This window comes from Electrophorus electricus, chromosome 24, assembly GCF_013358815.1.
Source record: "Electrophorus electricus isolate fEleEle1 chromosome 24, fEleEle1.pri, whole genome shotgun sequence".
In the NCBI taxonomy this organism is placed as follows: domain Eukaryota; kingdom Metazoa; phylum Chordata; class Actinopteri; order Gymnotiformes; family Gymnotidae; genus Electrophorus; species Electrophorus electricus.
Window position 1 is genome coordinate 249,547 of NC_049558.1, and position 27,951 is coordinate 277,497.

The 27,951-nt window shown below is 42.5% G+C and overlaps 4 protein-coding genes across 18 annotated transcripts in view; 3 read left to right on the forward strand and 1 right to left on the reverse strand.

Moving 5' to 3' along the window:
- The window catches only part of LOC113572285 (IQ motif and SEC7 domain-containing protein 1-like), a 77,652-nt gene extending 70,312 nt beyond the window's left edge, over window positions 1-7,340 (forward strand). For 5 of the 9 annotated variants that reach the window (XM_027001705.2, XM_035522295.1, XM_027001708.2 and 2 more), the window contains 2 exons: window positions 939-988; window positions 3,602-5,032. In XM_027001705.2, the coding sequence (XP_026857506.2) occupies window positions 939-988; window positions 3,602-4,171 (620 nt within the window). In that variant the 3' untranslated portion in view covers window positions 4,172-5,032. Of the gene's footprint in view, window positions 1-938; window positions 989-3,601; window positions 5,033-5,261 lie in introns of those variants that run through there. The other 4 variants (XM_027001710.2, XM_027001712.2, XM_027001711.2 and 1 more) reach the window with 4 other exon arrangements.
- An 87-nt stretch (window positions 7,341-7,427) lies between these two features.
- On the forward strand, window positions 7,428-10,497 carry gp9 (glycoprotein IX (platelet)). The gene is given in 3 exon segments (XM_027001719.2): window positions 7,428-8,129; window positions 8,309-8,432; window positions 8,434-10,497. Coding segments are annotated over 3 exon segments (753 nt in total). The 5' UTR covers window positions 7,428-8,080; the 3' UTR covers window positions 9,014-10,497.
- On the reverse strand, window positions 10,232-14,232 carry cnbpa (CCHC-type zinc finger, nucleic acid binding protein a). Of its 3 annotated transcripts, none has more exons than XM_027001721.2 (5): window positions 14,144-14,232; window positions 12,046-12,157; window positions 11,868-11,933; window positions 11,559-11,757; window positions 10,232-11,216 (listed from the first exon to the last, which is right to left on the reverse strand). In XM_027001721.2, the coding sequence occupies exons 2-5, from the start codon at window positions 12,152-12,154 to the stop codon at window positions 11,099-11,101; spliced, it is 492 nt and encodes a 163-aa protein (XP_026857522.1). In that variant the 5' UTR covers window positions 12,155-12,157; window positions 14,144-14,232; the 3' UTR covers window positions 10,232-11,098. The 3 variants fall into 3 exon arrangements, with proteins under 3 accessions (XP_026857522.1, XP_026857521.1, XP_026857523.1); XM_027001720.2 differs by lacking the exon at window positions 14,144-14,232 and adding an exon at window positions 13,387-13,475; XM_027001722.2 differs by lacking the exon at window positions 14,144-14,232 and adding an exon at window positions 13,258-13,356.
- Window positions 14,233-14,489: 257 nt separating this feature from the next.
- On the forward strand, window positions 14,490-27,894 carry raf1a (Raf-1 proto-oncogene, serine/threonine kinase a). Of its 5 annotated transcripts, none has more exons than XM_027001714.2 (18): window positions 14,490-14,674; window positions 17,290-17,508; window positions 18,141-18,253; window positions 18,846-18,948; window positions 19,050-19,207; window positions 19,669-19,761; window positions 20,717-20,870; window positions 21,372-21,431; window positions 21,640-21,667; window positions 21,775-21,884; window positions 22,275-22,392; window positions 22,486-22,570; window positions 23,043-23,219; window positions 23,318-23,364; window positions 24,877-24,995; window positions 25,277-25,408; window positions 26,314-26,448; window positions 26,732-27,894. In XM_027001714.2, exons 2-18 carry the CDS (start codon window positions 17,308-17,310, stop codon window positions 26,870-26,872), a joined length of 1,974 nt encoding a protein of 657 aa, XP_026857515.1. In that variant the 5' UTR covers window positions 14,490-14,674; window positions 17,290-17,307; the 3' UTR covers window positions 26,873-27,894. The 5 variants fall into 5 exon arrangements, with proteins under 5 accessions (XP_026857515.1, XP_026857517.1, XP_026857518.1 ...); XM_027001716.2 differs by having other exon boundaries at window positions 21,778-21,884; XM_027001715.2 differs by lacking the exon at window positions 14,490-14,674 and adding an exon at window positions 14,685-14,778.
- Window positions 27,895-27,951: the final 57 nt, after the last annotated feature.

A 27,951-nucleotide genomic window follows, 5' to 3' on the forward strand; every position in this document is an offset into this window, starting at 1 on the left:
TCAGATTCATAGTGAAACAAAAAAATCCATTTGTATTCTTATTTTCCATCAATTTACCCCCCCACCAGAAATACTAACATCCTAGTTTAACAAGGTGTTGTGTCCCACACTGTCCCCTCGCCATCCACCTTGCTCAGTCCCAGTTGTTCGACATCGCTGATGAGGTCCTCCACTTGGAGTGTGGCATGAGTTGTAATCAGTCATGTGTATGAGGCATCGTTCCATCCCTGCCACCAAATTTCCTGCGAGTTATAGCTGTTGATCGTGCAGTGTCGCTCAGCCTAGTGTGTGTGCAGAAGTGCTTCTGGCTCTCAGTCATCTGTCCATTGGCTGCCGTGTTGTCTCGCTGAAGCTTGTGTGACTCGTTCACAGGCAGCAGCAGAAGGGGTTTGGACGACCACATACACACACACACACACACACAGCAGTTGCTTCTGCAGTCTGTCATTTCCGAGTGCAATTAGGATTCATGCAAGTCCAAATAGTTTATCCTGAGACACTGAGAGATTTCTCTGACACTGAGACATTTCTCCTTAAGCAAATGTACTTTTCACTATGGAATACAGGAGTCCGACAGTGCTAAATAAAAACTAAATTGCAAATCATTCCATTAGCATAAGAACTAACTCAAAAATCATCGGGGTCTGTGTCTATTCACATAAATCACAGTCCATTTATTTAATCAAATTAATCACAGACCACTGATTAATCTGGTACTAGAATATTACACTCCTTAATAATGCCTGTTGTACAACTACTCTGCCTACCACCATCTCCCAACCTCCATCCCTGTCCACCCTTTTAAGACACTGAACTAGGCTTTCTGTGTGCTCACATGTCCCTTTGGCGCCCCCTAGAGCCGAGGGAGGTGCACACCACTAGCCCCCCATAAGGTGTGATGGCCATCTCTAATCTGTGGTATTGCATGTCTCGGGCAGGCAAGCGCGGGCGCCGCACCAGTGCAGGATCTCTAGACAGCAATATGGAAGTAAGTAGGATGGAGTGGATGTCTAGTCACTTACTCTGTTGATGTGCACATTAAAAGCAAGGCTTTAAAATAAAAACAAAACAAAGCAAAAAAAAAAAAAAAGCCCAAACAACCGGCCCAAACATTTACTGTTTATGTTCTTGCACCCTCTTATGCTTCATAGTTTTCAACGAGTTCATCCCTTACATTTTTCCGTTTTTGGTTTCCACATGAACTCGATTATTGATGCCTAACCTGCCTGCCTGCTCACATGCATGCATGAGGTGCCTGTGGCTTTTGGGCTCGTGTGTGAGCTGTCGTCGTGACGACTTCCGTCCTCTGACTGGTGCATGCTCTGCACTAACTCTCCACAGCCATCCGCTTCTCCTTTTTGTTCCATTTCACTGTTTGTTGGGACCCTTTCCGTGGCTGCAGTTCTACGCTGCGTGAAAGTAGGGCTAACGATCCAGACGTAGAGTGAAGCTGCTTCACTGTCCCTTGGGAGAAGCACAGAGACCAGCTCTGTAGTGACCCAGAGCCACGGCGTTCCGCTCACAGGGACTGGACCAATGTGCACCCTGAATCTAATCCCAAAGTCTGTGGATTTCATTAGCATACTCATGGTCATTACACATTCATCCTTTTTCATGACCTTTTTCTGTTTGGGAATCTTGGCGTACTGATCACTGTTTTGTCACCATTCCGAACGTCCTCACTTCATTTGTTAGTTCATTAGAAGGTTTAAAAGGTTGAAGGAAGTGACAGAGATGCACAGTTTTCCAACCCTGCAGTAAAGACGCAGAACGCCTGTGGGATTCCAAGCTGTTCCTCAGATGAATGCGAAAGTGTGGACTGAATTTTATTTATTTATTTATTTTGGCATTGCTGTCCCTGCATGTTGAAGATCCGCCCTCATCGTCCTAATGAGTTGCATGCAAGATTTGTCCCCAGACTTGGGCTCTAATGTGTTTTATTACCATTTTATGTATTTTACATTTAAAGGAGAATTCTACCCAAAATCTATCATTTAATATCTAATATCTCACCATGAAAATGGTCTGTGGAAATTTTGGCCAAGATTGCCCAGGTTCCCCAGGTAACTGTGAAATAAACCAACAGTGAAGGATAACTCATGTGACTCAATGGTTTATAGTAAGGAAGACTATAGGACCAGAATGTGTGACAAAATACTGGATCCAGATGAAGAACCCTGGAAGCTCCAGGTACTGTACAGTTTTTCCTCCTTTAGTGTTGGAGTAGTGGTTCCTAGTTCTGGTCCTGCAGTTTACCTGCACTACACATTTTGGTGTTTTTTGCTGCTGTAACTGACCCAGTTTAGCCTCAGAAATTAGATCTTTAACATACTGTGCAGGAGAACTCAAGAGCCAATCACTGAACTACATTGCTGTTGTGAGAACTGACCCCTCTGAGTGAGAGCAATGTCTCAGTAAACCATGTCTCAAAAATCCATTTTTTTACTGCCAGAACCCTTTTCAGAAATCTGGAACTTTTTCAAGAAGGCAGAAATTTTATCCTCTTTTCCACCAGAGGAACCCAGAGAGATTTGGGTTTCGTTGTTATTGTTCTTACCCAAAATTTAAGTTACACAAAACAACTCCATCTTGCTTCATGTTTCCCCTTGTGGTTTTGTTGCATGCTAAAATGATACATCATCCCATCCCTCTTTATAGTCATGCGCTCCTAATTTACACGATCTTTACATTTGTGCAGGATAGTGGCAAAGCAAAGCACGGATATGCTCATGAACAGTTTTTTTCCTGTACTGGCTGGTTAAGTAACTCCTAAATTCCCTAAAAAGTTCTAGATCCTTGATGAAAAATGACCCAAACAGAAACTTGCCATACAGAACCCTCTTAGAAAGACCCCTCTCGGAGAGATCTGTGGTGTAGCTCAGTATTCTGCGACCATTATCGTGAGTTAGTGTGAACTTTAGAAGGCGTAGTGAATGCAGGCTCTATTTCCCTAACTGCTCTTGGTGGATAAGCACATTAGATGATGATGATGATGATGATGATGGTGGTGGTATTTGGGTGGAATGCTCCTTTAAATGTTCTTCTACATGTCACCGTGTCACATCTGTCTACATCAGTCAGGTGGCTCAGGTTTTCTCATTTGTGTTTATATTCTAAGAAAACATAAAACACCAAAACACTACATAGATGCAGATTAATGTGATTTATATATTTTAAAAGTATATAGATTGCTCTGTAAACATTACCTAAAAGGGTAAATCTATATATGATGTCATACTTTTCTGTATGTAAAAATATTTCTGTATACTGTAATTTGCAATATTTAATATGACTTTTTTTATATACCAGTTTTGAATTTCAGTAAGAACAAGACATTTTTTTGTTATTAAATGATTGATTATGCTTTTTTTTACAAAGTCAATCCAACTCAGATCAGATTGTCAGTAAAAATATTAGGTATTATTAGAAAAAACAAGTTAGATTTTCCTTGGAACCTTCTCGGATCAGGATTAGATCTGATGAGAGTTTAGCATTGGCAATGTGCGTGTGTGTGCGCGCGTGTGCGTGCGCGGGCGTGTGTGCGTGTGTAGAGTGGTGTGTTTGGACTCATGGGTTCTGCTTGGCCTCTCTCTGCTCACAGGGCTCCATCATTAGCACCCCCCACCTGCGCCGGAGAGTGAGCTCTGCCCGGGAGCACTCGCCCTGCGCCCAGCACCCCAGCCCTAGCCCCGCCCCCTCCCTGCTGGGATCGCTCTTCGGCAGCAGGCGAGGGAAGCTTCTGCCACAGGGCTACCCTCCTCCTCCTCCTCCTCCTCCTCCTCATCCTCCACCTTCAAATCACCCTGGTCACCCCACTCTTATCTCCCACAAGCCCCACCCCACCAACCTGCACCACACAGCCCAGGCCCAGGTGGAGGCTCAAGGCCATACCTACCATGCACAGCACTGTCCCCTCCCCCAGAACCCTCCACCCTATCACCACCATCACCACTATCACCCACCCGCACACACCCCAGCCGGGCCCCGACTCTTCCGGCAGCACTCAGGCCACGCCCCTCTGCCACACTCCCACTCACGCTCGCATGGTGGGCGCCACTCCCGGCTCCCACCGCACCTCTACCATCACGGCCACCATCGCGAGCAGCAGGCACTTGGCTCGGCTCCGATCGGCACCAAACCCAAACACTGCGGCATTAGTACGGTGGTGTGAGCTACCCGGCCTACCCCGAAGCCCCAGCACCATTCTGAGCCATATGAACCTCACACGCATCCCATACGTACAGTCACTGTAGGCGGCTGCCTTGCCAACAGCTCCAGTGGCTTGAGAAGTGGGAGAAGCAGGCAGGACTCCACACCCCCACCACCTCGCCGGGGAGACGTCCAGCTCAAAGACGCTGCGTCCTCGGTCAGGATTTCACTTAGGATGGAGTTTTGGGGGAGATGTTGAAGGACCATAGAGTTGTGAACTATGAGTAGTGGTTCAGCTGCCTCTATGTTCCCCTGCAAAGGCAAAGCAGCAGTTGGCCAGATTCTGCTCGTGTGCTGTGAGCCCGGAAGCACCTGGTCACTCTCCAGAGGGCCAGCAGCACTGAGACACAGACTGGTGCACGAAGACGCCATGTTTCCTTCACAATAGCTCCCTGAAAAAAGTCTCATAAGACATGCTTTTCTGTTCTTTTCATTGTTGCCGTTTTAAAACTCTCCCTACTCGCATCTCCAAGAGATTATTTTTATGTCAAAGTGCGTGTTGGTCATTGTAGAATGATTCATCGTTTTTCAGGAGCTTAAACATGAACTCTTCTATACATGGATGCATAGATCTGGCAGAACTGCCCAGGTGTCAGTCACAAGAGAAGTTATCCTAATACTGTATTTATTGTGGATAACGGCTTTATCTGTTGTCCTGGCAATCATATATAAATGTGCCAATAATCATCGCATATCTACTCAGTCAAATGCTCTCCTCTGTGTATATTGTAATTTATGTATTAGTATTTAGTAGTGTAATTGCATCCATTGTAAGATGTTCTATGATAGTGTGTGTGTGTGTGTGTGTGTGTGTGTGTGTGTGTGTATGTATGTATATATATATATATATATATATATATATATATATATATATATATATATATATATATATATATATATATAAAATATAAAGGTTTTTTTATATTATGATTAAATATAAGTCAAATATTATGGTCACAGGTACAGTAAAGGTCAGGTGTACAATACAGATGTATCAAACAAAGGATTAAAAAAAGCTATTTTGGACATTTTCAATGCCTTTGAAATATTAGAAGCAGCTGGGGAATGCAGAACCAGGCCTGGTTGGGCTTCAGCTCCAGCCTCCCGTGAACCCGTTGGACGGGACTGGACAGACGTAGGAGACCTGCTTGAACTGAGCAGTGTGGTTGACGAGTTACTGAGCCTCACATTTGCAGAAGTGAAGGTGGTGGAGTGAGTGAAGGTGCAGCGGCTGACAGGTAGCTAATGTCCTATACAGGAGAGCAAACTGTGAGCAGCACGGCGGAGAGTCTTTGTGAAGTTGGTTGTGTTCCCCCCAGGTCCCTCAGTACTGGGATCAGCTTTTTCTTTAAATCTTATACAACCCCCCCCCAAAAAAAAAAAAAAGTTTGGGAATGTACTAGTATTTTACTAATACCAACTAAGCTTACTTTTAAACTCTGATTCTTGTGTGGTAAAGTGTACTAAAGGTGGGTTAAGTAGTTGATGTTTGTTCTGCACATTTTCTGTGGAGTTTTGCTCAATATGTAAGAGGGCCAGTGACTGAAGTATTTTTCATTTCCTTCATATGTGCAATATATTTGTAATGAGTTTGTGAAGAATCCTTTTCTTTCATGCTGAGCGAAAGCTATTTTTTTCCACAATTACAAATACATTATTTTAGTGGCTTATATAAGTGGCACCGTAATGCAGTGAACCACTAGCTTGAAATTTAGTGGAATGTCAAGTGTTTGTGTGTCCTGTCTTTTGTCCTGTGATTTCATTCTTAGATATCTTTCCCCCAGTAGAAATCAGTGTTACCCTGGCAATGAAGTGCAATCATTGATAATAGGGCAGCAGCTGTTACTCCTTCAAGATATTCAGGTGAATGTTCCAATTATGCAAATATCTTTTCCTTCCAGATAAAGTACAATGAAGAGTGCATTTAGGAAGGTGACATGGATGTATGGTGGTTTCTGCAGAAGCACACAGAGCCCATTGCTTAATGCACTATCATGATGCATTGTGGGTAATCAGGTGGGACAGCTAAAAGACACTTCAGCACTGCCTGGCTTTTAATATGGAGCAGTGTTCTTCAGGCAGCACTTTGGATGATGTTTGTTCAGAGGTTCACGTCTAGTTCCCCGATCCAAGAATCCACATGCTGCTCCTCATGTCTGATGCTTCTGGCTCTTGTGCAGTATCCATTATATTGTTTTAGACAACATATGAAGTATATCCATATATTACATAATTCATATATCTTTCTATTCTTTCTAATGTTTAAACATGTCTTTAAGGAAATGATATTGAGGGGGAAAAAAGACAAATCTGTTCTACTTATTTTTGACTTTTTTTTTGTCATGGATCCCAAACCCAGAAAATCATATCCCAACTAAGCACTGCGCGGGCCCAAAGCATCGCGTTCACTGTGAGCTGAAGGACCCTCAGCCTGGAACACTTTAGTTTTTTCTTTAATCCTTTATCTGTACCCTTGATATGGACCTGTTGTTGCTGTTTAGTGCTGCATTGTGTTTTACTGAAGTGAGGCATGCAGTCCCTTTTTCCATGTCCATTGTTAAAAAAAAAAAAAAAAAAAAAAAAGTGAGAAAAGAGAGCAGGGTAGAAAGAAGTAACAAAGGAGTCCAACTATTGCACAGCAGTCTATCTGAGGACTTCATATTGTGTAAATAAGAAGTCTAATCATTTGAATTGTCTAAGTAGCTGAAGTAACCATGTGTAACAATATCAGTCTATCAGAGGACCAAGTGGGGGATATCTGCTTGTACATAGTGTGCATAGTATAATTCCTCATAATGTAGCGTCCTTGTTTATATCTGGAGGGTGTGTTCCCATCTCAGCTGAGGCGGATGGAGATGTACAGTTTGGCTCATGTCTGCTTTGCTCCATACAGAGCTATGATGCTGTACATTTAAAACAGACTGTTGAGAAAGTTCACTGTCTCTCATTTTGGCCCACCAGACCACTGCTGTCCTTACGATCGTGTCTGAGAAGGGGAAGATTTGGGAAAGAGAATGCTTTCATTTTGATATGCAGTCTTTAAGTGCTTAAGATCTGATCAGTGTAAAACTTCAGCTGTGACAATGTTGAGAAATAAAACTAAAATAAACACACTAAAGAGTGAAACACAATTTCTCTTATGTTGGAGCTCTTTTCTGTCTTAATTAACTTTGAAAGCAGGATGGCAAGTTTTGGCAAAAGAGTGAAATATTCATTAAAGAGCATAGATATTGGAAAATGCATGGCACATTATAGACAGATTTGGTTTACTAAAAACAGTGAAATGATTTGATAGTGCAGAGCGTACTTTAACAAAACTGTAAAAACAACTAGGCAATTGAAATCACCCGTGGTTACCAAGCGACCATATCATGGCCGACTCAATTAATTTGGTCCAAGCACTCTTCTCGTAGGGAGACCGTTTTTTTTTTTCAAGTATTAAGCTTTTTCCCTACACATCTTTTAGAGCCCACTACAAGTAGAGCTGAGACTAGCTTTCTGGTTATTATGCATGAAAACCTGTGTTTTGAGGTCGAATTACTTAAAGATTAATTAAGCATATTAAAAATATATGACTGACAGCAGGGAACACTATATATTTATTTAGCAGATATGCCATTAAGTTACTTTTTAACAGTCAGTATTTTTTCTCCTGCATCAACGCACAAGTATAATCGTGTGGCCATTAAAACTTTGGCATGGTAGAGTCTTATCTCTGGCCACAGAGATGCTTTCCTGCAGTCACATGACCCAGAGTGAGCTGTGAAATGTACTTACTCAAAAGACTTGTTGGTTGAATAAGGTCAGGAATGGACACTTATCTACTATAATGTAAAGAGAAGTGCTAAATGAGATTTTCACTTATAACAGGATGAGAAAAGCTGCAAAAGCCTCTTTGAGTGCAGGTTGGTCAATGAAAGGTATGTGTTGGATACCCAATATAGCAACTACTTAAAAGGCTGTGAAGTTTACAATTTCATAAAAACAAATCGATAAATTTCCTGTATTGATATCCAATTAGTTTTTAAATATATATTAGGAGAAAAGTTCTGTGTTTTTCACTGAATCTACAATGGTTTTTTTTCCCCACTGAATTCAGTGCTGCTTCTTCTGGGTTTATCAGTTGGGCAAATCAACTCAGACACCTGCAAGTGCTCTATATTGCCCTCTAAAGAACTGAGGGTTAACTGCATCTCCCAGGGCCTCAAGAAAATCCCCAAACTTTCCCGACACCACAGAACTATACCTACAGCACAACCAGCTGAGCTCAGTTACTCCTGGGCATTTTGACATGCTGCAGAGCCTTCAGGTGGTAAATCTGTCAGGAAATCCCTTTCACTGTGGCTGTGACATCCAGTATCTGCGAGCTTGGGTCCTGAAGAACCAAGCTGTGGCTGGTGAGGGCCCTACGTGTGCCAGTCCTGCCTCACTACCTCACAGACCCATCGCTAGGCTCAGTGAGGCTGAGTTCTCTGCCTGTCTGCAGCATCAATGTTCTGGAAGCCTTTATAATTTAACAGTAGGGGTCATGCTCAGTGTTCTCATTGGTTTGCTGTTGTGGTGTTTGCTACTGGTTAAAGACTTGACGTTCATTCTGGGCATTAGTGAGAGACACACAGGCTTCGAGGTAGAATCTCTGCGTTCTCTCAAGCCAAAACACAGATATAGGAAGAAGAGCTTTGGTGCAAGCCAACACAACGTTGAGCTACAGAGCCCTCTGCTCGAAATGGAGATCCTTCCTCAAATTATTGATGAATTGCATAAGGAACACAACATAAACTTCAAAGAAACATCAACTACCTGAGGTTGCCCTGTACTGTTCTCTTACTGTTCCTCAATGGCAACATGTCATTTACAATATGCAGGTGAAGGCTGTAAAAATATTATGACTGAAAAATCAGTGTGGTACATTTCTTACTAATCCATACATATATAACCAAAATGGTATGTTCACTGCTTTTGATATTTGATATGATTAATCCCTGATTAAATCAAGAGCTTTTTGCAGTTATTTTCAGTATAATCCTGATATTTACTAATTTGTTCATTATTTTGTGTTTTTTATATCCTTTCCTTTGTTGATTGTCTCTGTTCTTGTATTGATGGTCATGTCCCGATCTGACCAAACCTTGATCCCATCATTTTATAACCCTACAATGACTGAAATTGTTTTATAGCTTTTGTTTTTTAATATGTCTAAAGACAGGATAGGTCATTTCTGTACAATGTGCCTGTAAAAACTGGAATGAGAGAGAAAAAAACCCCCAGATTAAAAGACTACTAGTTGGTATACAATTAAGACATACTGTAATACATGATAAAATGTATATAAACTTAAGGATGTTGTTAAATGTTTTCTTTAGGAAATGTCAGTTGCAAATAATATGCCACTCCATTTTTTTCCTAACCTTAACTAGAATAATCTCACGTCCCTGACCCCATGGTTGTTACTGGGGCTACTACAGGAGACTTGCATGTGTGGAGGTGGAGCAGCCTTCAAAAGTCTCAGGTTTGATTGGTCTGCTTTCAGAGCATTACCCCAGATGTACTTTGTCCACATTGAGAAGCACATTCTCACTTAGCAAAGGTTTTGTCTTGCAACTCTACCAGTATAACAGTGTCACAGCTTTGTATTGAGACATCTAATCATCTTCAAAAACCTTTTCTTCTGTATATGCAGAAGAGGTGCATGCAGTGTGTAAACCAAGGAGAGAACTTATTAACCTCGGTTCTGCTTTAAAAGAATACAGGCCTTTATCTGCTGAATTGCATTTGTAACAGACCCAAGACAAACTAGTACAACAGATGGGCAGCCACAAACAAAACATTAAATGATTTGATTTCTGCAAATTGTTTTATCCATACATCTTGCAAGGTTTGTAGGTATTTCAAGTGAAGCACTACATATAGTAGAAACACCATTTACTATTATCCCAGTATTTCTCAACTCAGATGTTGATACACTGTTGTTCTTTAAAAGTCCCAACAGTTGAAGAGAGGGAAAAAAAAAAGTGTAATCAGGTTCCAGATCCTCCTCCAGCTTTATTGATAGTTTAAAATTACATTTTCTATGTTATAGGACTTCAGTTGCATCTTCCTTCTGACTTAAAAACTGAGTACAAGCAAATGATATTCTTACAGTAGTCCAAGTGATATTGTACAAAAATAATATTTGATTTCTGTGAAAACATTCTCCTTTTGCAAATTACTGATAAATCCACAAGCTTATTGTTTGATAATTTAAGATAGAAATGACTAAAATTACTTTTGGAATCTAACTTCAGGCATTAATAAGCGATGTTTGCTACACTTGCAAACAGATGACTTTTTAAAAAAAGTAAAAAAAAGGAAACAAAAACTTAATTTCTCAATATTTCAGAATTCTGTCATCAATATAACTTTTCTGCACAAGTTAAAGCCCACCTTGCTTGTGGTGCCTGGATTAAGTTGGATTCCTGTGGTGCGAATGGTTGTCCCGGTCATACTCTAAGCCAGTTTATATTCCCCTGACTTGATTGAAACAAAAATCCAGAAACTGAGGCTTCCCTCAACTTCTCTCTAGCCTCATACTGCCAGGGCTCACTCTGAGCCCAGGGTTCCTACATACCACACTGTGTCCCAGTCAGTGAGGATCTCACCAGCGGCATGGAAAGGGGTCTTTTAATAAAGCATTATACATACACCTCTACCAAACTAAATAGACATTTTGTATTAAATGCAGAAAGACTTTTCACCCCCTTTTTTCCTCTTTTTTTGTTTAAACATTTCAAGAAGCACACTGGCCCGGGACAAGCCTCTGTTTGCCAAGCACTGGCCAATAAAGAGGATTCCGAGAAAATAATACAACCAACCATCAATCTGAAAAGGAGGGGATGATAAAGGAAACCGGTTATGCAGAGGCTTCAATCGTGCATTCTCTTGCCAGGTGACCGGTTTTGCCACAGTTGTAGCAGTTCACCTCACTGGCCTTGCTGCACTGCACCGCCACATGGCCGATCTCACCACACCTGCACAACATAAACCAAAACACACAACCAGTTTAGCGTGACACAGCTAGGAATTCCCCCCCCCCCGTCTCTTCCACCAGTATGGACAATCAGTAAATAAATAAATAAATGTGCATCAAGAGCTACATTAGGTATGCACAACTTGTCTGCTTTGTGATCAATATGCTTTATTTTGCTTAATTTGATTTGCTGGATCAAGTGAAAGCTGTGACATCAAAAAACATTTAACTGGAATATATGAACTTGCTCTGGTTAAATATACTCTCAAATGGCATATACTGTAACAGGCAACAAGTGAAATACGGCACAGCTTTATTCCTCATTCAGCAGCAAAACACCTACCGATAGCACTTCACTTTATCACACAGTTTCTGGATGTGTCCAAATCCTCCGCAGGAGTAGCACTTCTGCTCATTGGCATGGTCACAGTCACGAGCAACGTGCCCAGCTTTGCCGCAGTTGTAGCAGCACTGCTCACGCTCCTTCTTGGGCTCTTTGCAGTCCCTGGAGATGTGGCCACTCCTGTGACAGTTGTAGCATGCTGCAACGGGAAGGAAGAAAAATCCCGCTCGGGTTGGATTTCGGAGCACATGGGCAGCTCAGGGCAATACATCCCAAATGCAAATGACTCAAAACCAGTCAGTGTCTCACCATCCTCGGTCTGTTCACAGTCCCTGGCAATATGCCCTTGTTCTCCACATCGGTAACAGAAAAGATCTAGGGAGAAATTAATAACAAAATGGTAATATGTAAAATTCAGAAACGTACCACTTGCATAAATGATCTGTCTTCTAACGGGTATAAGTGGGGGGAGGGGTCACGTCCTTACCCTTTCCACGGCCCCTTCCTCTCCCGCGGCCACGGCCAGCGTTAGGACAGTTCTTCACCCAGTGTCCAGAGCGGCCACATCCGAAGCACTCACTGCTACTCATATCCATTATCTAAACAGGGTTTAAAAAAAAAAAAAATATCTTGACTGTTTGAAAAACTCAGATGACGCGCCAAACAGCAAATTTAAAAAAGTTACCCTATCTAGCTAAATAACTTCATAACGCCATTGTCATCCCTTGTATTAAAGTAATGAGTTTCCTAGTTAACCTCACGACGGGCAGGCTAGATTTACCTCCCCTCACCACTATAAAATATGCTAAATACGATAAATCCACCAATACAACAAACATGGCCAGTTAGCCATATCCATCCATGAAAGCGTGCGAGGCCAGCTAGCGAGCTAAGATGTGGCTATTTAAAGACTCCCGTAGCATGTAGCTAGCTAAGACACATGCCATGTGATTCCCCACTGGTGTAGCCAAGTAGGCAGGACACGGAGCTCCGAGCCAGCCAGCGCACCACTCCGCCAGACGCTAGTAACCGACCTAGTAAAACAGCTAGCTGGAGTACCGTTTAGAGTCAAAGACGCTAGTTAACCAACGTAACTTAGTAAAGCGGAGAGCTGGAGCACCGTTCGGAGTCAATCACCAGCTAGCTGGGGTTCCAGTTACCTGGTATCTAACAAGATAGCTATGTTAGCTAGGCAGCCCTACGGTATCTAACCTATTAGCTAACCCTACGGCTTGGAGAAAGTGGAGCCGACCTTGCAGTCCTACACGTGGAATGGAAAGTGCAACACGCAACAGTCACTACACATTGAAATTTAGGCAAAGAAACTTCAACAAACCCTTGGGGAAAAAAATTTAACGTTAACGACATTAGCGCTGTCCAGGATAATTAGCACATTATCCTAGCTGGCTGCTCGACTAACGGTCACTTCAGCGAGCTTCCCCGGACTGGGCCGCATTACTGTATGCAGCGCACACTGCCAAAGACACCAACAGCATCGACGGTGTAATCTGGATGGTAGACATTTTCTTTATCCACTAAAGATGGAGTAATTAATTTGGGGGTAAAAGTGCAAGTGTTTTACAAAAATTAAACAATTCACGCACAGCTCTGAGAAGACTTTCCCGCGCAGCCACGCTACAGCTAGGCCACGAGCCCTCGGAGAGGAAACTAGCCAGCTATGTCGCCCAAGTAAACTTACTTTCAGGGATGTTTACTTGATTTTGGACATCCCTGTTGTCCAGCCTTAAAGAGTCTCTTAATCAAACAATTAATTTAAATCGATATAATAACAATTTGGCGAAAAGAACTTAACATTTGTTGGACTCACCTATTAGATTCACTATTAGCCAGTTAGCTACGTGACTCACTGGTGTTTACTCCGCCCCTCGCCGATGCAGCACATACGAACTGCGCATGTCTGTTCGGATTGACGTTTCCGGTAGCCAATAAAAGCTCTCACAAAAACAAACCTGAGCCAATAAGAAACGCGTGAGCATGGGCATCGCCCCCATGATTCGTCAAATCAGGTTGCTTGCAAACGATACTGTCCCGCCTATAATGACCAGCTTGCTTATGTGTACGGAATTTTAAAAGACGATTATTTTATTTAGTGTGAGCGTCCCAGCGATGCTCTTGGTTAGTTTTCATAGAAGCGATACAACACTTGTTGCACCGGGTCATTTTCTGTTCAGTCCTGTGAAGACTCGAGTCCCAAATCTCAGTTCTGGTAACTCGGCTGCTCTCACGCCAACGGTCTCCATGTGACTTTACAGTCACTGTTCACAAAGTTTAACTCCGGTGGAAGAAGAACCACTTTTGTAAACGTTTGCCTCTAAAAGTGCATCTGTGGCACAAGATTCTCGTATTTTATACAGTTTTCAAATGTGAAAATTGCAACAAAATTGTGTATTGTAGATAATTATATGTGTGAACATACGGCGAAGCCATAATTGATCAGAAAACACCTATATGAAGGAAACAGACCATGTGTCTCAGTATTTCACCTTTTTAGTGTTTTAGCTTTTCAATTAAATGTCAGTGTGTTGTCTTAAAATATTATTAGCTACTTATTCCTAGGCACTTACTGTTACTTGACGTCTTGAACAGATCCGATATCCGTGCCTCCAGAGGCCGTTTGGCAACTTGCTGGTAAAATGTTTTTAACCTTTTCGTTTTTCACAACTTGAGCTGAGGAAAAGGTTTAAAATTAGTATTAATTAAAATATCATTAATAAGCTTATTTGTACACTGTTTTTTTTTTCGTTTAATATTCACACATGGCTAATGATCAAGGGATCCAATTTCAGTCGTCGACGTCAGTCAGACGAATGATTGAGCCCTTTATCGCCCCTTCTCTAGACCAGGCTGGTAATAAGATTTGTAGGTGGTTGTTGTTCCACATTACTGAGACAGATTTAAAATGTTTCATAGAACAAGGTAGTCGGTTGTGTCGACTGTTGTTAACAACAAATCTATTGCCTAACAGCTCTAGATCAGACGCTCCTCGCGGACCCACCGCCCGTCCCATCTCTTATTTGAATATGCAAATGTGATGTCATCAGATCTCCGCTTTTTCTTGAAGTTATGGCGGAGCTGAAGTTTCCAAAGTTTTCCTGGTAAGTCTGTTTGTGACTCGTATATACCTGTCGCTGCTTTATTTGACTTGATGAATTATAAACGGTAACGCATGTTGGCACTCGTTCAAAAATAGTCATTTAAGGTACGTTTACCTGATGATTTAGAACTTTGTGTTAGCTAACAGCTTGCTTGCTTGCTAAGCTAAGTACCGCTAGCTTTAGTTAGCCAGGTTTATGAAGGACGTTGGAGAGGGCCCGTGAATAGCTAGCTTAGCTAGCGTTAGGTTAGCTAGGGTTAGCAGCTAGGTTAGGTTAACTAGCGCGAAAACTAACTAGTTCACTTGGTTAACAGCTTTTCAAAAATGTGTAACTTTGTTAGCTAGCTTGCTTCCTCCTTTGCGCGGCTCCAAAAGTGTAAACAGTGTTTGGAGTGTGTGACTCAGTGCTGGAGTGTAAACTTAACGCTAGCCTAGCTAGCTAACCTCGTCTCTCTTAAGTGAGGGAGGATTGTGGTTTCTTTACTAAGCACTAACATTAATTAGATTTGCTCTCGGTTTGAGGTTGTGAAGCACGACCCTCAGGTCACCAGCTCAGGTTAGCTAACCCGGGTTAGGCTTCGGCTATTTTAGTGACACGGTTCGTTAGCCAGCGATCTATGAAAACGAGTTTTTAGGACCATATGGTAAAAAAAAAGTCAAAGCCGGTTATATGTGCCATGTAGGTAGCTATCACTTCACGTTTTATGTCCAAAAAAGGAAGGAGGATGTGTACAGGTTTGATGTGAAGTTTACGCTGCGTTTGTCACTTTAACGTGCCAATTCGCTTCTACTCTGCTCGGTTACCTGTAGAAGGATGAGCCCTGCTACGCTTCCTCCGTGTGGCAGGAGCAGTGCTGACATAAGAGCCCTGACAAAGTGAATAACGGTTTATCTGTTTCTGATATTACAAATAGACAAATACGGCCTGACTGCAATCCGCCATTGTTCTGTTATCCAGAAAGAGTTCATTAAAATGAGTCTCCTGCGCAGTTTATGCTATATCGTGTTGTAAGATAATGACAGAAAACGTTCAATCAAGATAGCGATGTAAATAACCAATATTCCGAGAAGGTGGCAGGGATATAATTTAAAGAAAAAATGTCTAATTTCCAGTGCTAAGCGTTATCACTGTATATGTGAATGTTGCTAAAACGGACTTCTTCGAGATTTCTTTCACTATATTCACGTATTCATGCGGGTAGGCAGCGTTCTGCAGCTCTTGTTTATTTGGCTCATGTGAATTGTTTAAGCTGGATACCAATGCACGGCAGGTTTGGAAAACTGCTGGGTACTCCATCCAACTTTTCTAATGTGATTAATACATTACAGTTGACACTTTTGCAAATTTGAGTAGACCAAGGACACAGCCCTGGTGGTGATGAACACACCTGCTGTTTAGTTCCAGTCCTAATATAGCACCTTTCGTGCAGTTAATTAAGGTATGGGCTCAGCTAAGGTTTTGGCAGGGTAGCCTAGATATGTTAGAATATGGCTGGGACACGATGCATCTGAAGAGAAATGAAAATGTTCAGTTATATTTATAGCCCTTTATTTTGACTGCTTCTTGCTCTTTTTTTGTGATAAGCTAATTGATGAGGTTAGTAGATGACCCCATCAGTGTTTGTATGTTGTTTGCCAGGAAACGCCATGAGACCATTTGGGGTCTTAAGAAGGATCCGTGCCAACAATTTGATGAGTGTCTAGTTCCCTGGAATTAGAATATCCATATTTGGGCATTCTAGATTATTTGGCTAATTATTTCAAAATTATTTAAAACTCAATAATCAGCACACCATTTTAAGTTATCAAGGTAATATCAGGTTAATATCACCATAGCTTTCTTACAACTGTGCACAGATAGTCTGTAAAAATCCTGTCATATCCGACTGAGTGTGAGGTTTTAATAACAGAAGGTTTAAACACTGGGGGCCCAGGGTACATTACTAGGACTGAACAGCCTATATTGTTTGTTAATCATTATCAAAATATTGGCCTTTGCAGTACTGATATTGCAAAGGGATTCAATATGTACTAAAACAAATCAGAAGTTTGTGTTCGCTGTGAACATTGTGACCAGTCAGTCAAATGGTCATTGGGTGTTGTGATTAATCATGGCATTCACATGATCCATCAAATATAATTTTGGTATAAATAATGCAACCCAACCATATCAAATCAAGGGCTTGCCATTTTATCTTAATATATTGTAAAATATATCTCGATCGCATAGTATTGTAATATAACTTCAGTATTTTAGGCTATAGGGAGCATTTATAGGTATTACTGTCATAAAGAAAACATAACACAGAATGCGCTTCTTTGAAAGGTTACCTTGGGCATTGTGTTGCTGTAATAGATAGGAGATTGCTTATTCATGTGCTCTGGTCACCTCTGTAAAAGGCTTGCTGAGTTGAGAACGGTGCCGTTAGTTCCCTTTCTCACTACATGACCAAAGGTTGCCCGTTCATGCCCCACCACTGCCAAGTTGCCACTGTTGGGTCCCTGAGCAAGGCCCTTAACCCTCAATTGTTCAAGTTGTATTGAGACATAATTGTAAGGGTTTTTATTGGATAAAAGCAGCGGCTAAGTGCCAATGTAAATGTGCTTGATCCATAGACTCATAAGCTTATCCCAATGGAGCACCTCCAAGGAGCCTGGAAGACCATAAGCAATGGATTGGGGATGAAGGACTCCGTGTTTGAGAGCGCTTGTGTCTCCCCCACGGTGGTGCAGGGCTTTCCGTACCAGCGCCACGCTTCTGATGACAGCAAAATCTCTGACGCCAAAACCAGTAGCACCATCCGAGTGTATCTCCCCAACCAGCAGCGCACTGTTGTAAGTGGGGGCTGCATTTAGTTCACTTCAGTTTTTGTATAGTTTTTATTTTTATTTATTTATTTATTTAAGCAAGCCAAAGTGACAAGTGACCGGTAATGATGGCATGAAAAAAAGCCTTGAGAGGATTCAGACTCAGTAGCCATCCTTATCCCGGTGAAGTCTGTGAGGTGCAGTGAACACCAGAACACCAATGTGCATCTTATGCACAATAATTTGCTCCTTTTCAGTGCTTCCGCACTAGCGCAGTAGTCATACATATACATATCATTTAAGCATCAATTGTCAAGTCAATTAGTATTCTAGTTTCAATAAATCTATATTAATATTTCTTGTCTTGCAACACTGTTGTTTTTGTCGCTGTATCAAAAGGCTCTCTCAAAAGATTTGACTAAATACAAATATAGTAGAACGTTTTGCGGTATATTTGTATTGTGTTTTTTTTTTATTATTTGTAAATAATTGGATTACATTTTTCCATACTTGACTAAGGCTATAATGCGCAGGACAGTGTCAGCGTAGGACTAATTTAGCAAGAGCTTTATATTTTGCTCTGTTCACATCACATTCACACTTAGATTCAGTGTTTCTAACACACTGAGTGTAAATGCTGTTTGCTGTCACTTGCTCAGGTGAACGTGCGTCCGGGAATGTCCCTGCACAGCTGCCTTATCAAAGCCCTGAAGGTACGGGGTCTGCAGCCCGAGTGCTGTGCTGTCTACAAGCTCCACGCAGCCCACAGGAGGTAGGAGCTGCCCTGCCATGGCCAGACTCTGTGCTTCTTTTAATGTTTGGAATTTTATTTGTTTCTGCCTTTGTTTAACTAAAGGGTCTTCCAAAAAAAAACAAACAAAAAAAAGTTAGACATTCATGTCATATGCGTGCAGACATTACTATGTTTTTGTTGCATTCAAACGTGCACTTTCACAATTGTAAACAGTGAGCGGAATTGTGGGGTTGTTGTCTAAACCACTGAACTGTGGTCAGTGGATAAGATGCAGCTGGGTGGGACCAAGTGCTGTTTGCAGGCATGATGGAAACCAAACTACACAGTGTGGATTGTTGATGTTAAAATTTTACTTATTGCAATATGAAGTGTGGTTCATATTTATCTGTTCTATTTCTTTGCCATAATGAATATTTTAATCCAAGGATATACCTCTTTAGAGATTATTGCAGTCTTCATTACTAGAGCATTTTTGATTGAGTTCATCTTTGATGTTTAGACTAGCTGTGTCTTGAGAAATACTTCTTTATAATAACAAACTGGTTAATGCAGAAGCTTCTTTTTTGTTCATGTTTTTCTGCACTGCTTAATTTCCTCTTTAACCTTGCAGCAAAAAGTCTCGAATGGACTGGGGCACGGACTCGACGTCTCTGATCGGAGAGGAACTGCTCGTGGAGGTCCTAGACCATGTACCCTTGACCACCCACAATTTTGTAAGTTCCATGGAACACTAGCACTTTAAGTAACACTAAGTATACAGTTCTGGTACTGACCTTAGTCCTGGTCCTCATGAACCCTTCCTGTTCATTTTTAGGCCCGGAAAACCTTTCTGAAGTTGGCGTTCTGTGACATGTGCCAGAAGTTCCTTTTGAGTGGCTTTCGTTGCCAGACATGTGGCTATAAATTCCATGAGCATTGCAGCACGAAAGTTCCTACGATGTGTGTGGACTGGAGTAATATCAGGCAACTCCTGTGAGGCTCACAATGTTTTGTCTATCCAGGCATTCTTACCAAGAAAAACTATATTCAGCACTCTGTCCTGAACTTACACCTCGTATAAGTGCAGAAAAAAAGTAATTAAAGGCTTAGGAGAAAGTATAGAAATGAGACATTTAAAGTTTTGGTTTTACAAATGAGATAACAAACCACCTTGTAAGTGATGAAGATAAGCTGTCAGGATTTGTTGGTTTATTGGTGACTAATGAGAAGGAGCGAGAGGATCAATGTAGGTGTTTTTTTTTTTAGTGAAAGCCCAGCTGCTTTTGAAGCAGTGCAGCAGCTATCAGTGTAAATTTTGCTTCCTGCCAAACATTAGGCACAGTGGGTGGACATGTACTTACCTAATGATTTATGACCAGATATCATCTTGGCTTTTTTAAGTGAATTGATTTATGAGTGTTGTTTTTAAATGAACGATTGAATTTTCCTGGCAGGTTATTCCCAACTCCAGGTGAGAGTGGAGCTCCAGCTCTACCTCCTCTTACTTCAAGGAGAATGAGGGAATCCCTCACCCGAATCCCCAGCAGGTAAAAGCTTTTGTTCTCCTACCAGAGTTTTAAGGGATCTGCTTGTGGTCTGTTAGGCTGGTTTAAGCTCTGCTGTGGGTTTGCTTGATCCAGTGTTCTTGGAACTCAGACACACCGTACGGTTAGTGGAGTATGTCTTCATGGCAGCTGTTTTTAAAGTTCAACTCATTTTAATGATCTTTCCCTATGTCTGTGTGTTGATTGGGACAGAGTTTATTTCTGGCCTCCTAAGTTTCAACCTGTAGACTTAACTTGGTGGAAAGAACTGAGCTAAAGTTCACTGACAAGCATTATGCTATCATTCTGAATCTCAGGCCTGGTCATTTTCAAGCTGAGCTCATTGCCACCTGAATGTCCAAACAGCCGCGTCCCACACAGCAAGCTGAACTTGGTCTGCACGCACCTCTGTAGACACAAGCAAAGTCCTTACAAAGGATGAGCCCCCAGCACTGCCAGATACACCCACTCCCTAATTGCCCCAACATCATATGCCACTGTCCACCGTCCGGTTTTGAGTTGGGTTCTGTGGGCAGCTTTTGCCTGCCATCCTCCACAGGTGCACCAGGATATTTTGACATGCATGTTTTAATCTCACATTTAGCTGGAACTGGTCCTAGAGTGCTGTTTTTAGTGGTGGTGGTTTTCCTGTTAACATTATCTCCGGTCAACTACGACAAGCCATTCTTTCGGATAGAAAAACACTGACCTGAATGCACAGATTCAGTCAAGCAAAGAGAAAGAGTGAATATAGTTAGAATGGTGTGGTCTGAAGTCTAAATAAACCTTTCCCAGACTCTTTTGAAGGTCATCCTGGTTGAAGGTCATTGTTACTCACATAAACATTCAGCACATTTTGTCAGGGGCCCAGAGAGTTATGCTGTGCTTGGTGTGCTTTTGGCACGACGGCCCTCCGACTAATATTTATTTATTTATTTATTTTTTTCCTGTCTTCCAGCTCCCTGCACAGACATTCGACCCCTTACGTCTTCAGCTGTACAACCCCATACTCGCCAGCAGGGGGGGCTCTCTCTCAGAGGCAGCGCTCCACCTCAACACCCAATGTGCACATGGTCAGCACTGCCCTGCCTGTTGATGGCAGCCTGATTGAGGTAAAGCCTGGCTCCTCTCCTCTGCTCTGATTAGCCAGGGTAAGAGCACCAGAAGGATCCCTGTTGCTCCTGTGCTCTTGTTTGCCCTTTTCACTCCTCTCACTGTTCTGTCACTCCTTCACCACTGTACTTTCTGCAAACTTTCTTCTTTCAGGTTGCTTATGCCTGCCTCTTCCACAATCCCTTCTGTTTGTCACTAGCTGGTATTGAAGTCCAGTTAAGGGTTGTCGAACTTTACAGGTCTGGACTCCTGCCACACTAAAATACACTCAGGGCTTAATAAATGGCTGATTAATCAAAGCAGGTGTGATGACTGCTTACAGGGTCTGCTTACTGCAGTGGTGCGTGCTGTCACGCGTTTCTCTTCAGAGCATGCTCGTGTTTTGATGTGGACACCAGCCAGTGCCCTGTGCACTTCCCTTTTCACCCTCACCCTCTCTCCATTTCCCTCTTTGTTTTTGTTTCTTCCCTCTCTTCTCGTTGGGCTGCTCTGCGGAGTAGCTAGATTTCCTGAATGCCTCTCCCAGCTCTTGGAGCCACCAGTATTGTCTGAAGAGAAGAGTAGGTATTGTTTGCCTCCCCGACACCTCTGGTTTAAATGCGCAACAGTGTCTTGATCTAGCCAGAGGTCAGCAGCTGCTCTGTAAGCTGCTTAGAAAGGCACACTGGGACTTTTCCTCAGTGTGAATGAAAGGACTAATGTGCTGTTTAGCTACATTGCATTTAAGATTATTTACATTTATTACATTTTTATGTACTTATTTTTTAGGATGTAATACGTCATGGGCATGGCTCAGGTAAGAAGAAAATTGCAATACTGGGTACGATTGGATTGAGGTGTTGCATTTATACATTCCAGTAGTGAGATGCTCATTCTGTTTTGTGTCCCCTCTTCCTTCTGTAGCAGGTAGTTCCCCGAGCCAGAGTCCGACTGGCTGGACCCAGTCTAAAACACCTGCACCAGCTCAGAAAGAGAGGGTGTCGTCCTTCAATTCTCAGGAGAAAAACAAAATTGTAAGCTCTTTGCCTTGGCCCTTTTTTTCCGCGTGGAACCAGAGTAACACTTCCCCTTTCTCAAGTGCATCCTGTGAGAAACGCAAGAGAAGAAACAGATGTAACACTACTGATAAGCCTTAGTTAATACAGTTCCTGTTGCTCTGAACTTACTCTTGCCACGTAGTGAATATGAACAGTAACTCTGCTGTGCACTTTATTACACATGATCTTTTTCCCCATAAAGGCTTTCATACTGCAACTTCACTACATACTGCTACAGCGAGCAACCCTATTGAATCCAGTCCAGTTTCCTTTAGGCTTGATGCTCGGACAGCCGTATACAGGCAGCAAGCTCTGTTGTTTTTCCCCTTGTTAAAAATTGGCTGACGTTGCCGTATTGTGTCCCAGAGGCCACGGGATAAGAGAGACTCGAGCTACTACTGGGAGATCGAAGCTAGTGAGGTCATGCTGCAGTCCAGGATTGGCTCGGGCTCCTTCGGGACTGTCTACAAAGGGAAATGGCATGGTAATGGGCCTGCTGCTCTGGGTCTGCACATGCTCTGTCGCCTCTGTGCTGCCTCGCAACACTTCCGTGCTTTGTCTCTCGGTTGACCTGCAGGTGACGTGGCAGTGAAGATTCTCAAAGTCACGGACCCGACGCCGGAGCAGCTCCAGGCCTTCCGCAACGAAGTGGCAGTCCTGCGGTGAGATTAAACGCTTAAAGCAATATGGCTTAGCATAGCGTTGTCTTCTTTATCAGGTCCCTGCTTTACAAAAGAATTGGTCCTCCAGCTGTTGGTGGATATTATGGCATTATATTGGCTGTACATTAGAGTTTCTGAAAGCATTTTGTAATTATATCTTATAATTGTGCCCTGTAGAAATCATTGCCGTGTGTGTGTGGCAATTTTAACATCATCTGTAACTCTACAGCGGTAAATTACTTTAAATGCAGAACAGAAATACATTTCTTTAAGGCTTAAAATGAAAATAGAATATTCCTTTAAAGCAACACTGCAGTGTGTTTTGTACCTACACTGAAGCCTACAGTTTTTAAGTTGCTCTGCAGTGATTATTGCAGGTTGAGCTTTAGCAAGCAGGATGGGTACACACTTGCACTTGATACCTTACTTCTTCCCATCAACGTCTTTTAGCACTCTCTCTGTCTGTCCACAGCAAAACAAGGCATGTCAACATCCTGCTTTTCATGGGCTACATGACGAGGGATAACTTGGCCATTGTGACGCAGTGGTGTGAGGGCAGTAGCCTGTACAAACACCTCCATGTGCTGGAGACCAACTTCCAGATGTTCCAGCTGATCGACATCGCCAGGCAGACCGCTCAGGGCATGGAGTGAGTTCAGCCTGATGTAGAAGGGAAATGTCCTCTCTGATGTAGAGCGCTTTTACGTGGTTATTTAACATGATCTTACACTCTTCCTTTTCTTCCAGTTACTTGCATGCAAAGAACATCATCCACCGGGACATGAAGTCAAACAGTATCCTTCTCAAGAGAGCACACGAAGCAATGATTAAAAACCATTAAGATGTCATACCAAGTCACACCAAATGGTGTGTGTGTGTGTGTGTGTGTGTGTGTGTGAGACTTAAATGATTGTCACATGAATCAAAATTGGATCACTTTACAGTAATTGCATTACTTATAAGATGAACAGTAGGGTATTTGTTCTTTATGTAAAATTAAAACTGACAGTTTAGTTTTAGTATATTAAATATACAGGCCCCAAAGAAGGAACTCTACTACAAAACTGAGATTCAGATCTTTTATTTTTTAACACCAGGATTGCACACATTTCTGAAGAGATGTTCTGGAGAAATGTTCATCTGCTCTTTGGTTGAGGGGCTGTGTTGCCTCTACCCTTTCATTTTAAAATACCCTAGAGGAGTTCTGTCAGATTCAGGTCAGGCCAAATACTTGGACAGGTGATGGTTTTCACTTTTTTCTTCTTAAGAACCTCTTGTATGATTTTGGCAGTGAGCGTTGGCTTACCCTCATTCTGGAATATTCCTCTTCTGCCAAGCTTCTGGTGACTGGGGGTCATCTGTCAGCCAGTATTTTGGTGCATCCACTGGCATTCGTGGTGTCATCTATAACTGTCATCTCCCCAATGCTTTTTGCAGTCACGCAGCCCCATATCTCCCTCCCCCCTCCATGCCTCCCAGCCTGGACTGTGCACTCACTGGTAATCCTGGCCATGTTTATGCCAAACATGCTGGACTCCATCTGAGCTGAACACATTTATCTTGGTCTCATCTGACCAAAGAATGTGCTCCCAGTATTCATCAGGCTTCTTACCATGTTCATGTTTCATGCAAAGTTTAATCTTGCAGTTTTATGCCAAAGAGCAGGCAAGGCCTTTCTTGGGTGTTATCCATAGAGGTTAACGTTATGCAGTGTCCTTCGTCCTGTCTCGGCTGTCAGATTCTCACCGATGGCCCCTGAGCCAAGAACCTGGCCCTGTTTTTCAGAGCTGGACTGTGCGAGTAGCGCTCTGCCTGTCGCATAATTTTACGAGGCCAGTCGTTTCGGTTAGTGATACTGTGGCTTGTTCTGTACCTCCTCAGTGTTTTAATTGGTGACCGATCTTCCTGTATCCTTTTCAGTCAGATTTTTTTAAACACCTGTGGCAGTTATTTTCCATGTGGAGTCCTGTTGCAGACATGCACATGCACAGCTCACAGATCCAAAATGGAGAAAGTTCACCCGTTCAGAGGTCATTTAGTAACCATGTTATACAATTGGGCTAATTGGAAAACACAGGTTTGTCCATTTAGTTCCAATGATCACAGGTTCTCATGTGTGTTAGGGATCACTGTAATCACTTTTGTTGCATTGAGTTTGTACTTTGGAGCCTGCATGCATACACATATGTCATGGTGTCATTTTTGTAAAGCAGCATCTGTTGGCAGTAAAACTAGGGTAGTGATCGTGACCACACATGGGCACCATTTAGAGAACCTTGCCCTGTGCACCTCTAACTCAAACACAGACATCTTCCTGCACGAGGGCCTGACGGTGAAGATTGGAGACTTTGGCTTGGCCACGGTGAAGTCCCGGTGGAGTGGTTCTCATCAGGTGGAACAGCCGTCAGGATCTATATTATGGATGGTCAGTGGTCATCCCTAAAAACAGGATTTGAATAAATATGGCCTCTGAAACTTCTGCTTAACTCTTGTATCATAAACCTATATTTTTCAGTAATTCAGTAATAAATGCATTCTTTTAGTGAATGCCTGACATTGGACTACACAAATACATAAATAGTAAAGAGTATAATTCAGTGAAAGAAATATGCCATCCCTTTGTTTGGAGGAGCAACCTGTTAGTTTGGCAATTGTGGGAACACACCTTCTACTCCAGCTGGAAAGAGCTGCTCTGTTTCCACCCAGGCACCTGAGGTGATCCGGATGCAGGACAACAATCCGTACAGCTTCCAGTCGGATGTCTACTCCTATGGCGTAGTGTTGTATGAGCTCATGACGGGGGAGTTGCCGTATTCACACATAGCTAACAGAGATCAGGTAGATATATTTTAATGGTGTACATCATGGCCTGGATGTAATTACAAAAATTAACAACTGCTACAGTGCCTCACCCCACCAAACCCCTAAACGAAGATGGTTTGTATGTTTCTATCTGCTAAGATACATTTACAGTCATTTGTATTGTGTTTAATACAGAATGTCATTTAAATTTGTTTGGTGGTTTTTAATTGAAAGAGAAAAGTGTTTTAACATGTTTTAAATGGTATTGATATTGTATTGTGTCCCTGTCTTTATTGTCCCTAGTGAAACAGATTGTGTACATAACTGCTTAAAAGCTACTTTTGTTTCTGTCTCATAGTTGAGGAACAGTTTACATTTAGGGTGATCAGCAAAATGTGAAATTGAAAATTTGTGGGTTGGTGGGTGTGTGTGAGAGAAAGTGGGACAGAGGGAGAGAAGCATGCCACTTCTGGACTTCTACTGGCCCAGTTACTATGGAGCCTCAAAACTAAACTAAATTTATCGTGTAATCCAAGCTGAGCTCCAGAGCACCCCATCACGAGCCCGACCCGCTGCCCAGCTCCCGCCTCGTGTGCTGGGTTGCTGCGTTGGCGTGTGGTCCTGCTCCATCCCCCTGGCACAGAGCTTTCTTAGTAAACTGTGTGGGACCTGAAGGCCTGGTGTCTAAAAATGCCCTGACGTCCCAGTGTAGATTGTATTTCTGTTCAAACAGACCTCAGGAGTCATGAGGATATGCATCCGATGGCTTTCTGAAACCATAACTCCTGATTTGCTGTGCTACTCTTAAACACTCGTAGGGTTTGACTTGATTGTAGTCAAGCACTGTTTCTACTTCACATGTTTAAAGCAGAAGGAAGGCAGGGCTTGGTTCAAAGTGTCATTCCTTCTATTCTAACTCTCCTTGTTGCTCGTGTCTGTAGATTATCTTTATGGTTGGCAGGGGTTACCTGTCCCCAGATCTCAGTAAACTCTATAAGAGTTGCCCCAAAGCCATGAAGCGACTGGTAGCCGACTGCATCAAAAAGTCCAAAGAGGAAAGGCCTCTATTCCCACAGGTATGAGGAGCTGTTGTCCCACTGTTCAAATTCTGTCTGGAACACGTCATACTGTGGTGTGGTTATACTCTCTACTCAAGATGTTCAGTTTTCTCCCTGTATACTTCTTCACTTGATTCCATCTTATTGTTGTTACTTTGTTTCATGACTGACCATTCAACTCCATTCGAATCTAAGCAGCATTTTAATTCCATATAGTTTGTTCTTTCCAGTTTATACTGGAACTGACCTAATGCAGATTGAACTGATTTTAATGGCTTACTTCCTGCCTGTGTTTCTGTAGATCTTGTCTTCCATTGAGCTGCTGCAGCATTCGCTCCCCAAGATCAACCGCAGTGCCTCGGAGCCTTCCCTGCACCGCGCCGCGCACACCGACGACATCAACTCCTGCACTTTGACTTCCATGAAGCTACCTGTCTTCTGACGGGACAGTCCGTGCCAAAATCCGATCTGCAGCCAGTAATCTGGCAGGGTTGCAACGGAGCCCCAGAATCGAGTGGAGCTGCTTCAGTTTAGCCAGAAGTTTCCAGAAGTTTTGGTTTAGCCAGAAGTTGTTGGAGGTTCTGCTAAAGCTGCCTCTGCGCTCTGACCGGAGTCCCTTAGCAGGAGAGACTGAGCTCTGGCCTGAAAGGGCTGAAGTCCAGATGGGGGGTTTCAGCATGTGCATCCATGTGCTTGTGTTTCTGGGACCGATGTCATCATTGCTATAGGCAGAGGTGATGTCTATGTCATACAAAAAAACAAGCTGTTAGATTACATCTAGGTATGTTTTTAAAACTCCCCAAATGAGTAGATGCCCATTTGTGATGCAAACAGAAACGCTGTAGAAGAGGTCACTGATACTGCCACGGGTGGCTTGTAGGAATGTTGTAATTTAGCTACTGAACAACATAAACTTCATGGCTCAGTTCACAGTACAGTAGACAATATTTTCTATAGCTTGCGATCACATACTGCTTTGCTAAAGGCCTTTTCAGGATAGTGAATATGGAAGAGGCACTTGTAGTTGTGTTGCAGTTGAAGAATGTCTTTTGACATGACTGTGTGGCCCTGAAGGCAGACAGCACATCCAGGAGCTGCCAGTCAGTTTTGGGTGGCAGAGGGCAGGGGTGGGTGCCTTTGTGAGGATCACTCCTGCAAAAACAATTTGCAGTCTTTCTCAGTTGCTGGGCTTTTTTGTGTGTGAAGTTTTATAACCATCCAATCAGTTCCTTACACATTTATCAAGCGTTGTTTGGAACGTGTATGAACAGTTAATGTTCACATCCTTAAAAACATCAGTGTTCAGCTAAAAGTTGATTACAAATGTTAGTCTCAGCATTTTAAAAATGATTTTGATTCTTTAGTGATTTGTCATCTGGCTCTTTGAAGGTTTTATTGCAGACTGCGACTATATACTGTTCATCAGTAATGGTTATTTTAATAAAATTTAAGTTAAATACAGAATTGTCCAGTTGAAGTATCACATTTTGAGCTCTTTGTTTTTGTCAGGCTCAGAACCTG